The 18622-nt window shown below is 45.5% G+C and overlaps 1 protein-coding gene across 1 annotated transcript; it reads right to left on the bottom strand.

Moving 5' to 3' along the window:
• Positions 1–561: 561 nt before the first annotated feature.
• On the bottom strand, positions 562–18438 carry COPZ1 (COPI coat complex subunit zeta 1). The gene is made up of 9 exons (XM_035100004.2): positions 18349–18438; positions 10185–10253; positions 7926–8007; positions 6424–6515; positions 5762–5817; positions 3702–3779; positions 2404–2455; positions 1831–1869; positions 562–716 (listed from the first exon to the last, which is right to left on the bottom strand). The coding sequence occupies exons 1-9, from the start codon at positions 18415–18417 to the stop codon at positions 669–671; spliced, it is 585 nt and encodes a 194-aa protein (XP_034955895.1). The 5' UTR covers positions 18418–18438; the 3' UTR covers positions 562–668.
• Between the last annotated feature and the right edge of the window lie 184 nt (positions 18439–18622).

Below are 18622 nucleotides of genomic sequence, written 5' to 3'. Positions count from 1 at the left end.
AACTGCTAGGTGGGCAGGAGCTGGGACCGGACAACGGGAGCTCACCCCATCATGGGGATTCGAACCGCCGACCTTCCGATTGGCAAGCCCAAGGCTCAGTGGTTTACACCACAGCGCCACCCGCATCCCGTATGGCTGCAAGTAGCCATGCAAAATAAGACAATAAAAATGCACCAGCACTAAGCTTGGCTTAGGCTGTGTACTTTGGTAGGAAATGCCACCCATAACATGGGTTTAGACAGCTGGGTGTCAGGAAGGAGAATTCCCATTCACCATGTCCATTAAAGGGACTATTATTAAGACGACAACTCTTTGGAAGCAGCCACCAACCATGATCTGACCTAGCGACAAAACAAAAGAATCTGAAGAGGACCAGAAAGCTCTTAGAACAGGGTGAAGCATCTGCATCTCCGGCCAACAAGGGGTGTCTAGGGTGGAGGGAGGATGCCAGGAAAAAGAGGCTTTTTTCTTCCAAAGATATCCCTGCTCCCTGGTTTCCCACTCACTAGCCCCCACCACCATTGAAACAGTGACGAGACTCAGTAAGAGCTGGATACCGGATACATCAAAAACTGTGGTCATGTTGCATTTTGGTCAGTGCGAAACAGACAGGAAGAGGGGACAGCTGGGGACACAGTAGGTTAATGGGGGAGATCCCACGTGGCTCCTCATCGCAGTAGTGACCACTTGATCTGTTCCTTTGCTGACTGCAGCACCTGCAGACGGAAGTTGGAGGATTCAGATTTTTTTTCCAGCCTGCAGGATTCAGTTGAAACACACTCTCCACGAACCCAACCCTTTTGTGGATAACAGGAAACACCTTGGTGGAAAACGCCTTAAATGCTATCTGGAAAAGGATTCATACTGCATGCACACATACAGTGGTACCTCTACTTACGAATTTAATGCATTCCGAACGCACATTCGTAAGTCGAAACAATTTGTAAGTCGAATCCCATAGGAATGCATTGGGAGAAAGAATTCGTAAGCAGAAAAAATCCTATCTAAACCGCATCCAAGATGGCGGACGGAGCTCCATTCATAAGTAGAAACATTCGTAAGTAGAGGTACCACTGTACAAACTTGGGGCAACAGCTGGAGCCTATGGTCTCCAAGCAGTGCTCCCCTGGCATTGCCACCACCAGCCACAGCTGCACATCCCTAAAAATGCATATTCCCCTGTGAAACCAATGGAAAGGGGCTGAGTGGCTTACTTCCCCCAAAATGCAATGTCTGGTATCTAAAAGCACTAGGGGAATTTCCTATGCACTGCACTTAAGCTCAGCCCTTTCACCAGCCAAGATTCTGCTTAGGCTCCCTTTGGCTTGTAAGATTTAATCAGCAGGTTTCCATACTTATTTCTATAGCCATAACGACTAAGAAGATTGGGTTGCTGTTCTTTCTTTTTTTTGGCAGTCAAGATTATCAGCATATTAAATTCTACATCAGACGCCAAAAACATATTTGTGGGATGCGATAGGCAGACATATACTCCTAGCATGCCTCCTCGATTATTATTTATTTTACTTCATAAAAGTTATATACCGTTTGATTATAAAAACCTCAAGGTGATTATTAGTGTTCACCTGGCAACAAGGATAAAAAGATGAACACCAAAATAGGCCAGAATCATACTACATTATGATCAAATCAAGATCTAAATGCATGGGTAAACAGAAATGTTTTTGGCTGGCACAACAAGTTAAACAAAGTTGGTGCAATATCCCAGAAGCTTCAGGGAAAAGGGGAGAGGGAGGAGACATGCAGAAAAAGTGGCACCAAGCAGCATTTAATGAAAGGTACCCAGCTAGATCTAGGCAGAAGACATACCTGTGACACTGTCTGCTCTGTAAGAGGGACATCCTCTCCCTGAAATACAAAGGGGGGGAACCACAAATTCAATGGTGCTCAGAAAAAATAAAGCAATTGAAAACAGGCCTGACTGGCCACTGCGAGAACAGGATGCTGGACTATTTAGACCTTTAGTCTAATACAGCAAGGCTCTTCTTCTGATTCCTAAAAGACCCCCCCCCCCACACACACACACTCCTCCCTACTCTTGAGTTCCCAGCTCCTACCCAGGAGTTATGGATTGCTCAGACGACCACCCAATGCCATTTAGTCTAACCACTAATCAGATTACCAGCAGCAGCCTCCTCTCTCCCCCCCCCCTCATCAACCTATGCAATTTGGCTTTAAAAATATATTTTAAATAGATTTCAAATATGTTAAGGGGGGGAGGGGACATATACAAAAAAACCCATACCCCTCTCCCCAACACTGCAATTGGTTGATTTCTTCTGTCAGGTTCCTGTGTCCTTCAGCTGGGACAGAGGTCAGCAGAGAGGTCATGCCTACTGAAGAGGCATTCAAGGAAGAATGAGAGAGATGGTTTTCACTTACCCGCACAGCAACTCTATGTAGTACCTGCTGGGGGTCACTCTCAAGAATCACCCTGTAAGAGATGAAGAAGCAATCATTCACTCAGCTGGGCTACGCTCCAAGGGCAGGGCAGGAGCGATAGAAGAGTCATGCAAATGCAAGGGCCACCATTCTGGCAACGCACACACATACCGTGTTTCCCTTATTTTAAGACGTAGCCATAATATAAGCCATAGCAGGATTTCTAGGGAATTGCGTGATATAAGTCATACCCCAAAAATAAGACATAGTGAAAGACCCTTCATCCACTACCGGTAGCAATAACCCCCCTTCCACCAGCCAACTCCCCCCCTTAAAAATCTCCCCCGATTTTGCTGTCGCTCCACAGAAAAGCTTGTAAAAATGCACCGAAGAGCTGTAGCTGCTGGCTGCCGAAGCCTCGTGATTTTCCCTCCCCATTTCTGAGAGCATTTTTTTTAAAAAAATAAAAGGATTCAAAAATATATTTTTTAGCCAAGCTATGTGAGCTCTACTTGGTGAAGAGGACAAAAGTGACATTTGCGGACCGGTGGGGAGGAGATGAAGGCACGAGGAAGAAAAGAGGGGCGATTGAAGACGCTGCCTCGTGAATGCAAAGGCTGTTTTCCCTTTTAGGGAGAGACCTCCGTGTGCGCCTCTCTCTCTCTCTCTCTCACACACACACACACAGCCCACCTCTCGCTTCCCCCCACCTTTTCCCCCTTCCATTCTATGTGCCCAGCCATGAGTTGCCTATTGATTTCCTCTTGATGGCCAAGACAGAGAGTGAGGCAGGCAAACTGAAATTAAAACTGCAGCGAGGAAAGAGCTAAGTGCAGAGCTCTCGCAGAAAACTGACATCCCCTCCCGTCTCGTTTGCAGACCACTTGCATTCCTAGGCTTCAAAGGTTATGCATATGAAAGAGGAGATTAAGGAGATAGATAAACACAACTTCCTATTATCACCTTGCCTTAGTCCTGAAAAGTAGAAACCTTATGGTAGCCATGAGATCTGGGCATCAAAGGAAAGTACTTAACAGCTATTTGGTAAAGCCAATTGTGATCTCAGGCAGCATCTGGCTAATGCAGCAGAGAGAGAGAAACGTGATTTCTAAATAGAGAAATAAACACAGCCAATTGTACAGCATCTGTAAAATTCATATCAAAAATCATTTCCCTGTTATGATCCAGCCAAGACACCAATAAATATAAGACGGTGTCTTAAAATGTGGGAAACACGGTAACAGATGCTGAATACAGCTGCGAGAAGTCTAGAAGTTTAGGGTAGTGGCTGGACTTACCCGCCATCCACAATTTCATCCACTGCCAGGAAAAGGCCCTCCATGTTTTCCATAAGTGCTCGCTTCTCCACATTCTTCCTACAGAAGGAAAAACCAGATTCTGCTCAGTTGAGAAGCTGAGGATCTAGGTCTCATCTTACCACCCGGGGCATCTCACAACCTAGTTCATTGTCAGAGCCTTAAGCACAGACCGTACTCAGATGTGCCCCACATTTAAAAGCTTTACTGTGCAATCACAAGGATGATGAAGGGGCTGGGTGAGATGCAGTGAGGCTTTAAAAGGGATTTGGGCAAATTCCTGGAGGATAAGGAACCACAAGTGGGGAGATTGCTGTTACACTCATGTGTTGCTTGAAGGTGCCCCCCAGGTTCCCCCTGGTTGCACACCTGGCTGTGAGAACAGGATGCTGAACTAGATGGGATTTTGGACTCTAATGACTAGCAACTTGATGAGAATCTCAGGATTCTTTAATTTTGCCCTGGATACCAGGGCTTGTACCCTGAACCATGGGACACACAAAACCATACACAAAGGGCTTCCTTTAAATGGGGCATAAGCATACACATGTAGTATGCACCACTACCCACACAAAGAAATTGGCGTTCTACATTAATAAAAGCCATATTCCATAACCTAAATAAATATGGACAAATATGTATTTAATACAGAAGTATGGAAGTTGGAGCTCCCTCCCAGATTAGAATGGCCCTCTCCCCTCTTGAGCTTCAGGCACCTGACCAAGACCTTTCCTTTTCAGCAGACATTGTAAGGGATTTTTCTGTTTTTAAGACTACAGTGGTACCTCGACTTACGAACGACTCGACAACCGAATTTTTTGACTTACGAATGGGGCAAATGGCCGCACGCTTACGAATTTCTCGACATCCGAACGGAAACCGCGGCGGTTTTAGATAGGGGTTTTTCGACTTACAAATTTTTAGATGGGTTTGCTTCGACTTACGAATTTTTCCGTTTCCAATGCATTCCTATGGGAAATCGTGTTTCCAATGGCGTTTTTCGACTTACGAATTTTTCGACTTACGAAGGTGCCTTCGGAACGGATTAAATCCGTAAGTCGAGGCACCGCTGTAATTGTAATTGATTTTATCCATCGTATGCTTTTAGTAATTTTTATGTGCACCACTTACGAGACGTCGTCAATTAAATATCTTCAACAAATAAATATATAATATAGTTAAGGCAAGCAGCGCAATCATCTATTCGTTGCCAAGAATATATTCCGCTTCTGCTAGACGTGGGTTAGGAAGCCAGAAGATGTGATGTGTATATAAGGCTTTAGTTAGCCTCTAGCAGCTTCTAACCATCCCAATATTTCCCTTCTAAGGAACAAAAGCCACAATTTGGAGAGTCTTGATTCTGTGCCTTTGCTGTGCCACAACGGGCACGCCAAACACATCATCTTTATTATTGCTTTATTGGTCCAGGAGGCACACGGACAGCTGAAAAAGGGAAAAGGCACAACAGGATCCATATCCTGCACATCTGCTTCGGCCAAGGACACCTTCTCTCTCTACTCACATGTGGCTGCCAGCTGGACCCTTTTATCTGCTCCTTATCCCGGCTTACACACCTTCCTGAATTCCCTATAACTGAGGTTGCAATCCAAGTCCAATTATAAAAAAAACTACATCATAAAACATGATGAGATGATACTATGAGGCAGCAGTTAAATGTGTTGCCCAAATTAAATTGCCCAGGGAAAATGTCTTGATCTTTAAGTGCTGGTGCCAGCCTTTATTTCTGGGTAAACATGCACAGGATAGCACTAGGGGTCCATTTTTGAGATAGGAGGCTGAAAGCAGTCTTTCAATTGATTTTATTGTGACTTAAAACATCCAGGGGGTTGGGGGTGGAATCCAAACAATGGCGTACATTTTTTATTTTATTTTTGCACTTCCAACACATTAAAAAATTAAAAAGTGTTTTTGTTCTCAGTGGTGTACCCAAACCCAAAATGCATGCATTTGAGGCACAAAAACAATTCCCGCATTTCACCCTGTGCAACCAGCTCAGCCACGACCAGAAAGCAGATTCTTACCGCAGCATCTGACTGAGCGAGTCGAAGAGACAGTTCAGCACGGCCATTAGCATTAGCTGCAAAGGAGAAGACAAAAGTTTCAGAGCAAAGGAACCACACACACACATGCACACAATCCATGCGATCGCATACACAAGTGGCTCAAGGCAAAGCTGGCTTTGGAGCAATTTGGGGGGGGGGGTAATTCCTAGAGGGCAATAGCATGGCATTGATTGCCAGCACCCCCACCCACCCCAAGGACATAGAAATCCAGGCTCTTCTTGATCTGTTGAAGTCATCCCTCTTAAAGCAGGGCTATAAATTCTAAATCTATGCCCTCAAGATTCCCTTAGACTACAACTCCCATCAACCTCTCGATATTGGCCATGCTGGCTGTGGCTGATGTTAGGTGGAGTCAGGACCACCTCTGCCTTAAAGAATCCTGTGGGACTGGTCAACTATTTTCAGGGAGGGTGGAGGAGTTCAACAAATCTCCCTCACCTCAGCACCGCAGTGGCAATCAGTGTTGCAAGCATGCTTTGTGCCAGAGGAAAAAGCCAAGGATCTCCCGCAGCACAAAGATCATGACCAACATAACCGTCAGCCGGGAAGCCAGGGTAGTCGAAACCTTGCATGCATCATTTCTGCAGAAAAGCCTCTTTGCCACCTAAGGATATGCACACCTCATTTTCATAGGAGCTGCCGATGACGTAGAAATACAGGTCAATGCTGCTCTTGTAAACAACTGTCAGTCCCTCTAGGAGAGCAATCTCACCTGGGTGGAGGGAGAGAGAAAAGGGATAAAATAACAAAAATAATAAAGTGAAGAGCTAGAAGAGAACATGAGGACTACAAGAAAAGCAGCACGCTTCCCTTTTTTCCTCAATAGCTGCTAAGCAAGAAAGTAACACCCAGAATCATCACAAAATCTTTGGGCGAGTTTGCACTGCTGCAAGAAGATCTATCCAATTCCGGGGGGGGGGGGTTGCTGTTTAAATTGGACTGCAATCTTGAACTGGCACCACTTGCTACAGAGTGCAGACATTGCCAGCAATCATGCCCACATGCAGCATACATTTACACAAGTTAGGTGCACTCTGCCAAACATCCAAGTGCAGAATCCACTGACTGAATTGCGCTAGCTCAGCTGCACAAGCACAAATAGAACAGCTTCTTTATGAGAAGGAAAACTGAATGAAATGTCTTCTTTCAAGTGTTATCGCTGCTCCTTATGTCCTCCATGCACTCTGGAATAGGCTGGAGGAGACTGAATTCAAATGGAATGTCGTTTCTTAATTTAGAATAGAGTCAGTTTTCCCCTGATGAAGAACATTTATATTCAAAATACATTGGGGTATGTAAAAGACCTGCTTCTTTATCAATCTTTCTTGCACCTGTCATTTTGACATTTCCTCACATACTAGTGTAGATAAGGTAAAGGTAAAGGGACCCCTGACCATTAGGTCCAGTCGTGACCGACTCTGGGGTTGCGCACTCATCTCGCATTATTGGCCGAGGGAGTCGGCGTACAGCTTCCAGGTCATGTGGCCAGCATGACTAAGCTGCTTCTGGTGAACCAGAGGAGCACACAGAAACGCTGTTTACCTTCCCGTTGTAGCGGTTCCTATTTATCTATTTGCATTTTGAGGTGCTTTCGAACTGCTAGGTTGGCAGGAGCTGGGACCGAGCAACGGGAGCTCACCCCATCACAGGGATTCGAACCGCCGGCCTTCTGATCAGCAAGCCCTAGGCTCAGTGGTTTAACCCACAGCGCCACCTGGGTCCCTAATCTACTAGTGTAGATACTGCCCTCCAATTGAAGCAAAGCCACTATACTCATGGTGATACACTCAAGGAGCAGCCAAACAGCTGCAGAGCAGGTAAAACTTTTGCCACCTCCCTGCTCTGCATTTGCTGCTGCTGTCTTTGCAAGAGAGGAGAACTGCTGGACCACCCCTGGAGGATGACTCGCATCCATACCCACCCACTGATGATGAACCTCTGGGTAGAGTGGGAAGTTTTTTTAAAAAAACCAGATAGACAAAGAAAGTCATGTAGATGTGTCTGACTCTTCTGGGTGAAGGATTCCAGGGGGAGCCCTGTTTAAATATCCATATACTGTATATACATGTATATATTTCAGTCCCATATGCCTTCTCCCATCACGCTCCCCAGCAGAACCTACTATCTGTCCGGTGAGTTTTGTTGAAAATATTCTTCTCAAAGGCCTTCTGCTCCTTGACAGTGGGGTAGGTGTCATCATAGTACTGCAGGGGGAAAGAAAGTATGCTTGTTACATGAGTAGCACGCAATCCAAACCACTTGTCAGGGTCAAATGCTGCACAAACATAACACTCAAACATTTATTTATTGAGCTTTATATCTTGTAAAGTTGTCTGTGCCTTTGAACAACTCCTAAGAGATACAATACAAGAACGGCTAAGGAAAATTTGGGAAATCTTTTTCGTGGCAAAACTAACCTATGAAAGAAGAGCAATAAGCAACAAAAAGGCCATATTTATATAAATTTTATCTCCCTTTAGAGGGAATAAAATAATGACCAGATACCACTATTCTTTTTCACCAATATGATCTTTTGCTCTTATCACCTCATTTTTGCGAAAGCATTCAAAAATCTAATTCTTTATCCTTCCACTTAACTTAAGCTCTTAAAAGCACAGGAAAATGCTATCATGAGGCAATCCAATGTGACGACATAAGTGACAAACCAGAGGCTCTTTCTTAGCTATATAAAATATAAAAAATACATATAGTAACCAAATTTTGCATGATGGTTCTTGAGATCAAGGAGCAGGTTTTTGTCTATGTTTGGATACAACTGGACACTGTTTCGAATAAAAATGGCATAATGAACCTTTCAAAATTGCACTGGGTTCTGGGCGCTTCTTAGAATTCCTGAGCAGCACTGAGCACAAGGCTGCTAGTCTGCCACACACACACAACTTTTAGAACAGGTAATAGTGTTTGTTTTCCATCATAACAACTCTCACAGAAAAGGCTAAAATGCAGGACACTTTCCTATTATACACAGCGGCAGAGGCAGAAGCAAAGTGTGTGTTGCTCAGTGGGGATTGTAACCCAGGTCCCACAGCCTCCCCCCCCAAAAAAGTGAATAATGTCACCTGAAGGAGCGTCTCCACCCCCATCGTTCTGCCCAGACACTGAGGTCCAACACCGAGGGCCTTCTGGAAGTTCCCTCACTGCGAGAAGGCAGGCTACAGGGAACCAGGCAGAGGGCCTTCTCGGTAGTGGCACCTGCCCTCTGGAACGCCCTCCTACCAGATGTCAAGGAGAACAACAATTACCAGACTTTTAGAAGACATCTGAAGGCAGCCCTGTTTAGGGAAGCTTTTAATGTTTGACCGACTACTGTATTTTAATATTTTGTTGGAAGCTGCCCAGAGTGGCTGGGGAAACCCAGGCAGATGGGTCGGGTATAAATAATAAATTATTATTATTATTATTATTATTATTATTATTATTATTATTACTACTACTACTACTACTACATTAGTGTGGGCTGTGGGTTAGAACAGCCTTCACCAACCTAGATCCATCCAGTTGCTTTAGACTGCAGCCTCTGTCAGCACAACGTAACACAGATGTGCTGTCTGGAGCTGATGGGAGTTGTAGTCCAAAGCACCTTGGGGGGGGGCACCAGGCTGGCAAAGGAAACACAAATCCATCCTCTGCCAAGACAGCAGGTGGCACCATAGTGAAGAAAAAAAGTAAAACTTTTACACTTTTTTGTAAACTGGTTTTTAAAAAAACAATTAGGTGGCATCTAAATGGTATTAAATAAATAAATACACTGGGACTTTTTCAGTAGACACTCCTTTTGCAAGTAGGGCAACATTGCAAGCAAATGATCCTGCACTTACAAAGCTACCTCAAGGATTGCATAGAAAAATAATAACAATAACAATAATAAATTGTTTATACCCCACCCATCTGGCTGGGTTTCCCTAGCCACTCTGGGTGGCTTCCAACAAAATATTAAAATACAATAGTCTATTAAACATTAAAACCTTCCCTAAACAGGGCTGCCTTCCTGCAAGGAAGATTTTGCCCAAATAAATGGGGCCTCCAGATGTTGTTGGACTACTCCAGCAGGGCCAATGGACAAGAAGAGATGAAGCTGGACCTCCGGAGGGTCACAGGTTCTCCACACTCTCACGTAAAGGAGTGCAAAGTATCAGAACTCACCGGATAGGCATCTACTAGCAAGAGTTAAAATAGATCACATGCTGTCTCAATGAGCACGGGTGACTGGACTAATGTCCTTCTTGCTCGGAAAGCAGGGGCTCAGTTAATGGTCCATAAGAGCTCCCCAGCTCTCAATGACAACTCTGCCAGGCTGCTTTGCTTGGGCCTCTTAGAGCCTTGTACCTTCCCGCTCCTTCCAGATCCCCTGAAAACTTACCTTGGCAAACAGACGGTCTCCATCGTTGTCCAAGATCAGGATGGCTTTCACAGTGTAGAGAGATGGCTCCTGCAAAGGAAAGCACAACGTCACAGGTCCATTTAAACAACACCATGTGCTGCTTCCTCCAACCGCAGCCTGACTGCTGATACCAATTACTCCAGGCTGGTAGCAGTGTTTGAAATTAGGCAGGCGCCAGGCTTGTTTTGCTACTGGTGCAGGTCCAATTGCGACTACGTGGAGATTTCTGTGTGCCAAGCTGGCGACTGCAGTTTAAAAACTTCTGCTTTGCTCCATAGTTAATACCATTTTCATTTCCACTGTGTGTGTTCTTCCTTCTTGCATACTGAAACAAGTGAATTGTTGTAAGAGCAAGCTACAGTCAAGCAATTTAATTGAGATCATAGAATTGTAGTGTTGGACGAGATCCCAAGGGCCATTAAATCCAACCCCTTGGTGAACAGATGTTCTATTGTGGCGTCCGCAACCTAGATTCAAGGTGCCATTTGGCGCCTAGCTTATATACCTGAATTTCTAACACTGCAGAGCTTGTGCCACACTCAGTGGTTCCCATGTCTGAAAATACTGAAGGCAACCCCACTACACCCAACAGCAGCCCACAATGAGCTCCAGATCAGGTATCAGCTTGTCAGAACTAGGACAATAGTCTAGGTCTAGGAGCTAGATGGCCCAAAATGCAGAGCAAATGTCGCATCCCTATCCCAAGGTAAAGGAGTGATTAAGAATGTGTTGTTTGTAAAAGGGCCACACTGCAGGAGAAAATGGGGGCCACCTCCCTGCCATGTCTGCGGCTGAATGAGATTCTGCGGCCTAGTGCTTACATAGAGGGCATGCTTCAGTAGCCCCTTGGGGCAAGAGAAAGGAGCAGAAAGAGATGCGGCTCCTTTGTGCTGGATGCTTGAAAGCTCTCGAGACAAAGTTCTGTGATGCACTGACTTCCACATAGCCACAGTCGGAGTGTATAACAGAACTTCACCTCAAGTGCTGCAACAGGAGCTGCAGGCTCATCTATGGAGTAGACTCTGGCAGGCGGATCCACCACTCCACAGAAACTCTACATCTGGCCACCCCCTTCCAAACCACTGACCCACTGAGACAGCACTACACATGACTTTTCTCAAATTTTGAGACGGGTGTGTTTAACAGCCATAGGAACAGAAGGTACTCTTATCTCTGGATCACATAGACAGGACCCATCGTAAGAGCAGCCAGCCATCATTCTACCTGGGTCTAATGCAGAGCTTTTCATACAACAGTCTGAAGGATCCAGGGATTCCTCAGAGATCAGTAATGGCAGCCAAGCATCCCTGAATGACAGCTCACCCACCACTACCTAAATTATCTCCTGCCATTCAGACCTGCTCTAGGGTGCACTCTCAGTTCATGCAATGGTGAGGCCCAACAGGACTGGCCAGCACTCTGCACGGAATTGAGTGCACACCTTGAAACTCTTCCCAGAATCATTTGCAAGAAGCAAGAGCTCTTTGGTGACCAATACTGAAGCACGTTGCCCACCAGGTGAGTCCATTCAAAGAGGGATCTGTGAAGCTAGACAGCATGAAAACCACTGCTCTCAAGGCCTCCATTTTACAAAGGGGGTCTCACTGTTCCAACAGAAATTGCATGCTTCACACCGTACAAAGGAAGAGAAGAAAACAGACCAGGTCTTCCTCTGTCTCTGACAGAGAATGGCTCATCCATTATCATGTGGACGATAATGTAGACAAATTTAGAATCTCCTTCTGTTGCCTTCGTCCTTATCCACATACACACATACATAAATTTGCCTGGCAAACTTTGCAGGCAGGCAGATGTGCAGAGGGAAATTTCCTATCATATTTCACCAGTCCCCTGGGCAATGCGTTTTACAGCACAAATCCTTGCTTTGCAGTAAGAATAGGGGGTCAAAACTCTCCCCCCCCCAATGAAGGCCTGTGAAAATTGTAAGTGCAACATGTCAATGCCCCAAAGCTAAGCAGACAATTTGCTATACAAATACTGTCAGAGGAATACCCCATCCCTGACCTAGATTGAATGAGACGGGCAAAAGCCACACATCTCCTTCCTGCCTTGCTTCCGAAGAGAGTAAGAATAGATGCTTACCATACAAGCATCGGAGGAGAATTTATACATCTCTCTGCCAGAGAGACAAGCTTCTACTGGAGAGGCAGCTAATAAACACACATTTTAAATCTATAATGAGCGCTGACTGGAAGGCCAGAAGCGGCATAAATTCCTCTCTGGAGGCTTCCAGTTCAAGCCAAGGGCTGCCTCGAGCAATCAACCATTAAAACAAGACGTTAAGAGTTACGGCACAGTTTATTCTGATCATTTAATTCTGAAGTTTCAATAAATTAAACTTCAATCAATTAAACTAGGTGTGCAACGGCCCAGATGGTCAGCACGATAGCAGCAGCATTGCCATAAAGATTTTACAGCTGCCAGGACCTCGCGGAAGGGGAGCATTTGGCGAGGGAGAGGAGACGGCAAGAAATATGTCCGTGCTGGGTTTTATCTGCAAGAGGCAATTGGGAGAGCCACGCGGAGGAGACAGGGCTATTCCTATCGGGCGGCCTAGGGAATGCACAGCTCTCAAGCCAAGCCAAGGCATTTCCTCCAAAGAGAGAGAGCATATTGCAAGGGTCCTGCTACCCCAAATCACACCACACCAAACCTAGCAATAGTCACGTGCTGCGCAGCAAAATGGCATCCGGTGTCTTTGCCAATGCAGTTGTGCTGCTGAACTTAAAAAGAAATTCAAATCCCAAATCCTCTCCTTAGCAGGCGCTGGCACTGGCAGTTTTTTAAAAACTGGATATCCCAGTTGCAGTTCACTGGAGTCAGAAAAGGTTTTGCTTTTCACCTTCCAGAAGCTGTGGAACTCCCAACTCCCATCACCCCTGACCACACTCTGATGGGAATTGGAGTCTAACAAGATAGGGCCAGAGGTTCCTCAACCCAGCGTCAGCATATCTCCCACTCCTCCAAGAGCATCACAAATAAATGACTCCTCCACCCGTCCCGTCCCCCAAAAGACTGAGGATGGAGTTTGCGTCACATTCAGGATCTAATCGATCAGGAATGAGGAGTTTTCTCCCAATTGACTCTGGTCTTCTGTGTAGTTTTTATCTGAAGGGAAGAGCGGGCTGGGCAGGGAAGAAAACTATTTAAGCCAATGTTCAAAAGGCAATTTGATGTACTGTGCCTTGCAGCTCAGTCCCATGTATTTACTCCAGCGTTTCTCAACCGCTGTTCCGTGGCACACTAGTGTGCCGCGAGACGCTGGCTGGTGTGCCGCGATGTGCGACGACGAGAAGGGCGATTTGCATTGTCACGTGCCTGGCGGCCGCCAATATACAACACTGACCCGCCGGAAAGGAAGCCGGCCGGGTCACGACGCGGGGCGAGCGCAGCTCTCAACAGCCACCACCACGGGAGGGTGGTTTTAGACAAACTTAAAGAAGCTGGCTGGATGAGCTCAACCTGAAACTTGCTGAGCAAAGGATTGTGCTGGCAGAGAAATCAGCGGCTTGTGAAGCCTTATTACAGGAGATTGCAACCAACACAGCAATTGGCAAGTGTTTCTTACAGTCATAATTATATAGTCAATATAGGGCGGCACAGTTAATTTTTAAACATTTTTAATGGTGGTGTGCCTCGTGATTTTTTTCATGGAACAAGTGTGCCTTGGCCCAAAAAAGGTTGAGAAACACTGATTTACTCAGACGTCAGCCCCATTGAGTTCAAAAGGCTTTCTTCAAAATACAGTAAGTGTGCATTGCACATGCTACAAAATGCAGCGCTTCCTATAAGTGGACAGCTATCATCACATAGATTCACAATGGCCCCAACTAGCAACACAGAGACACCGTATGAGCCTGCTATTAAAGCCTCCTCTACTGCACTTTAAAAAATTTTAAAAGCCCATGTAAAGTTAGTCAAGTTTCCTCATGTGCAACACAAAACTCTATGGGCAGTCCTTTTAAAATGGGCCACGTTCTTCAGATTCTGGCCTATTTTCACTAAAGTGTCAAACCTTTGTCTGTGCTGTAGTTTCATACCAAAGGTCCAGACCCCACCTGACTAAATATTCCTACAGCCACACAAAAGTTCCTTCCTCCTAATAAAGCCGAGATGACCAGGTGAATAGTTGTATAACAAAGCCTTTACCCCCAACATCTATTATTATTATTATTATTATTATTATGATTTTATTTAACAAAATGTATATATCACTTGATTGTAATAAAACCTCGAAGCAATTTACCAAAAAAATTAAAATGATCAATAAAAACAATCTATAGCAGCAAAAGTTTAAAGCATGTCAACAGCTACATGTCTGGATAGGCTGACCTAAAGAAAAATAGTTACAGGTAGGTAGGCATGTTGGTCTGACGCAGTCAAAACAAGATAAAAAAAATCCTTCCAGTAGCACCTTAGAGACCAACTAAGTTTGTAATAGGTATGAGCTTTCGTGTGCTACTGGAAGGACTTTATTATTTTGTTCTAAAGAAAAATGTTCTAGGTGCTGAAAAAAGTGCAGGGGAGGTCAATAGGCAGGGAGTTCCAAAGTGTAGGTGCTGCCTATATTGGCCAATTTCTCACCACTGCAGAACAAGTACTATGTGGCACCTGAACAATGCTAGTTCTGGTTTTCCACCATACTAATTTCCTATTGGCAAGGACCTTTCTTTCATGAGGAAGCTTTTGTGTGCAGTCTGAAGTGGAACACTCCACTCACTAACTACCTCAGTGAGAACTAGGCCAAGGCTTTTTGCAGGTCCAATCTAAACTTCAGTATAAATACAACTAGCTCTCGGACCACTCTACAACAATGTCTCAGCATTATGTCTGAGATTCCACAGCCCTGTTAAACTGGAATCAGCTATAACGATCCTCAATCCTCTTCACAGATTTTTGTGAGGATGAACCAGAATAATAATTATTATTATTATTATTTATTATTTATACCCCACGCTTCTAGCCGGGTTCCCCCAGCCACTCTGGGCGGCTTCCAACAAAATATTAAAATACAGAAATCCATCAAACATTAAAAGCTTCCCTAAACAGGGCTGCCTTAAGATGCCTTCTAAAGGTCTGGTAATTGTTGTTCTCTTTGACCTCTGGTGAGAGGGCATTCCACAGGGTGGGTGCCACTACCGAGAAGGCCCTCTCCCTGTAACTTGGCTTCTTGTAGTGAGGGAACCGCCAGAAGGCCCTCGGCGCTGGATCTCAGTGTGCGGGCAGAACGATGGGGGTGGAGACGCTCCTTCAGGTATACTGGACCGAGGCCGTTTAGGGCTTTAAAGGTCAGCACCAACACTTTGAATTATGCTCTTAAGGATTGTGGCAGGCAAGGATGAGCAGAAACAGAAATTAATAAAAATGATAAATTTGGATGGCGGCCCTCAGCTAAACAGCAGTAGGAAACAGATTCTCACGGGGGCAAATGTTGTTTATTTGTGCTTCATTTCTGTTTGTTGCATTAATTCAGCTCAGTCATCCAACATTCAGGACTACAACTCCCATCCCCCCTGACCATTGGGCCACACTGACTAGGGATTTTGGAAATTGGAGTTCAAGAACCTCTGGAGGGTACAGTTGGGGAAGACTGCACTAGGTGCTTTGCCTTTCCTCCAAGGAGCTTAATTAACAATACATGAAGTTTTCCCCATTTTTTCCTCCCAGCAAGATAGGTTAGGCTGTGAGTGGCTCACCCAAGGTCCCTGCTAAGGAAACTCAACAACTGCCAGTAGCACATTTGACCTCTGTTTACTTGTATCACTGTTATGACCCGATACAATAAAGGTATTTTTCTTTCTTCTTATTTTGCATTGCTTCAGTACTCTTAATTCTTACCATTTTGTTTTGTTCACAGTCTACAGCTATTCATTGAAAAGGCAAAACATAAATCTAATAAAACAATCATCAAGACACATAGTGGATTCACAGTTAAGCAAACAGTTGAACCCAAGTTTCCCGAGTCCAAATTCAGGACTCTATTCACTATACCACACAACCTCTATTTAGAGCTAAGACAAGTCAGTAAATAAGGCAACCTGGAGAAAAAACTGCATTTACAAATTACTGACAATATGTGCCCATTTGGGTGCCACATTTTCCGAAAAGCAGGGCCAGCACCTGCTAAGGCCCCCATTCCTGTAAGTTAGAAGTGCAGAACCATGCTATGGCCAGAGGGATGCATTTCCTTGTGGGCACCCTTCCAAGGGCCACAAGCCACTGATCAGTGGGGTCAGAAGCAAAAGTAGGTAGAGCAATAAATGTTAATTTTATCTGGGTACAGTAGGCTAGTTCACACAGACACACACAGAGACACACACCACACAACCTCTCTATTTTCCATCCAGGCAAGGAAGAGGCATTATCAGAGTTCAAGGGCACATTCCAGCCAGGCAAAAACTCTCAAGGAGGATGTGAAGCAGTGCGGGTGAGGGGTGTGGCTTGAGGAGAGGGGCTGTGGCCTAGTGAGACTCCAAAGGGCAAGTCAGAAAAGTTAGGAGGGCTGCATTTTGCCTCAAGGTCTGAGGTTCCTCACCCCTGTCTAGAATATTAAAATGAAAGTTTAAACTAAGTACAATAGGCTAGGGGTGGCCAGGTTACCATTGAAGTGCTGCAAATTATAAGTGATGTTATTTATTTTACCATGCATCACGTAGATTCCAAAACATCTGAGGATAGCCCTGCAGCAGACATTAGAAACCCTTCCCTGAATTCACCAAAGCATCAAAAAGTATCAGGGTATTATTATTATTATTATTATTATTATTATTATTATTATTTGCCGATCCTGCAGAAAAAATGGGCATTTATGATGGTAGCTTGGCATGTATTTAAAGCTTGCTTTATTGACAAACATAATAGAACATACATGTGCTTCTTCAGAATAGCACAAAGACTGTATAGCTGCAGGGCACAGTACCCTATCTACAACCACGTCCCCCAGGGATTCTCAAAATTTCTACCTACCTTCTCCACAACTGACTTCCCTGCCAAGCAGCCCGTGCCGCAGCTCTGTGGAGGAGTATCTGCATTCCTGCAGAAATCCTAGATTCAATCTCTGGCATCTCCCTTGCCTTAAACCATGAAGACCTGCTGCCAGTCAGTATAGAGTGCTCAGTTATAACCATCTTCATCATCATTATAAGTTAGATGGATCAACACTCTGTCTGACTCATTAGATGGCTCCTTCCTCTGCTCCCTGAGGCATTTGGAAAAGGGTTAATCATGGACTTGATTCACAGAGGGCACCAACCATCCTGATGGGCCTCACGGCAGCCCTGCGGAAACTTAAAGTGCATCGGAAAATACAGAACTCTTCAGCTGCACATTGCATGTCAAGTTCAGGAGTGGTCAGCAACCTGTCTTATAGGGAAATGCATCCACCATTACAGATCAATGAGGAACCCCTGCAGGAATAGGAAAGCAGCCCAGTGTGTGCGCGCACACACACATTTATAAATATTTTTTATTGGTTTTACATATAATCACATTACATACATTACGTAACATCATATCCTCTTATTTTATCTCTTTGGCTCAACTGAGCCTAGCGACTTCCCTCCTTCCCTTCTAATGGTTTACAAAATTAAACTTTGCATCATTTCGTTTCCTACACACACACACACAGGAAGTAAGTTCTTTTTTCTTTTACTAGGGCACAGAATGGGAATGAGCGTTTTACCCCCGCCTTTCCTATCAATCCCCATAAGTAGGATTTGACAATAAAATGGACTAAATATTCATTTGCCTGCAGTTAAATCCGTTTGTTTTACATCCCTCCTACACGCTTCAGGAGACGGAGAGCCCCCGCTTGGGCAGGCTAGAGAGGGCGGGGGTGGGGGCTCCCCTGGATTTCCCACGAGGAGCAGCTCGCCCGGGCACCTCTCGAGCGGCCCCTAGAGCCCCTCTTCCCGCAGGGGCAACTCTGCTGTCTGCCATATGGGCCGTCCTAGGCTCTCAGAGGCCCCCGCCAGGTAGCTGGGCCTGGGCCCCGCCCGGAGGATCGAGCCCGAGCCTCAGGAGGCCCCAGCAGAAACCTGCCAGCTGCGTCTCGTCCACCTGCCCGTCTCCATGGTAACGGGCGCGCACCCCAGCAATTCCCCCTCGCCCCTCCGGCTCCTACCAGGATCAGCGCCTCCATCTTGGTCGCCCCGGTGCCGACGTGGAGCATCAGCCGCGGCTGCAACGGCATTGGCTGGCCCCGCGCCAATCTTTTACCAAGAACCCGCCCCCTCCCTCCAACTCGGCTGCTCATTGGCTTGTGCTCGCTTTCCTCGGCTAACCTGCCCGTCCCGCCTCCCTACCTTTTTCATGTTCAGCGAGTCGGCGAGTTTCCAGGGAGAGGGCGTGGCTCACCTTGAAACCCCCCCTCTTCCCGTGATTCGATAAAGGGGCTG

This window comes from Zootoca vivipara, chromosome 2 (genome assembly GCF_963506605.1).
Source record: "Zootoca vivipara chromosome 2, rZooViv1.1, whole genome shotgun sequence".
NCBI classification, from domain to species: Eukaryota; Metazoa; Chordata; class Lepidosauria; order Squamata; family Lacertidae; genus Zootoca; species Zootoca vivipara.
Note: the sequence above shows the minus strand (reverse complement) of the source record. Positions and strands in the feature narration are given on the sequence as shown.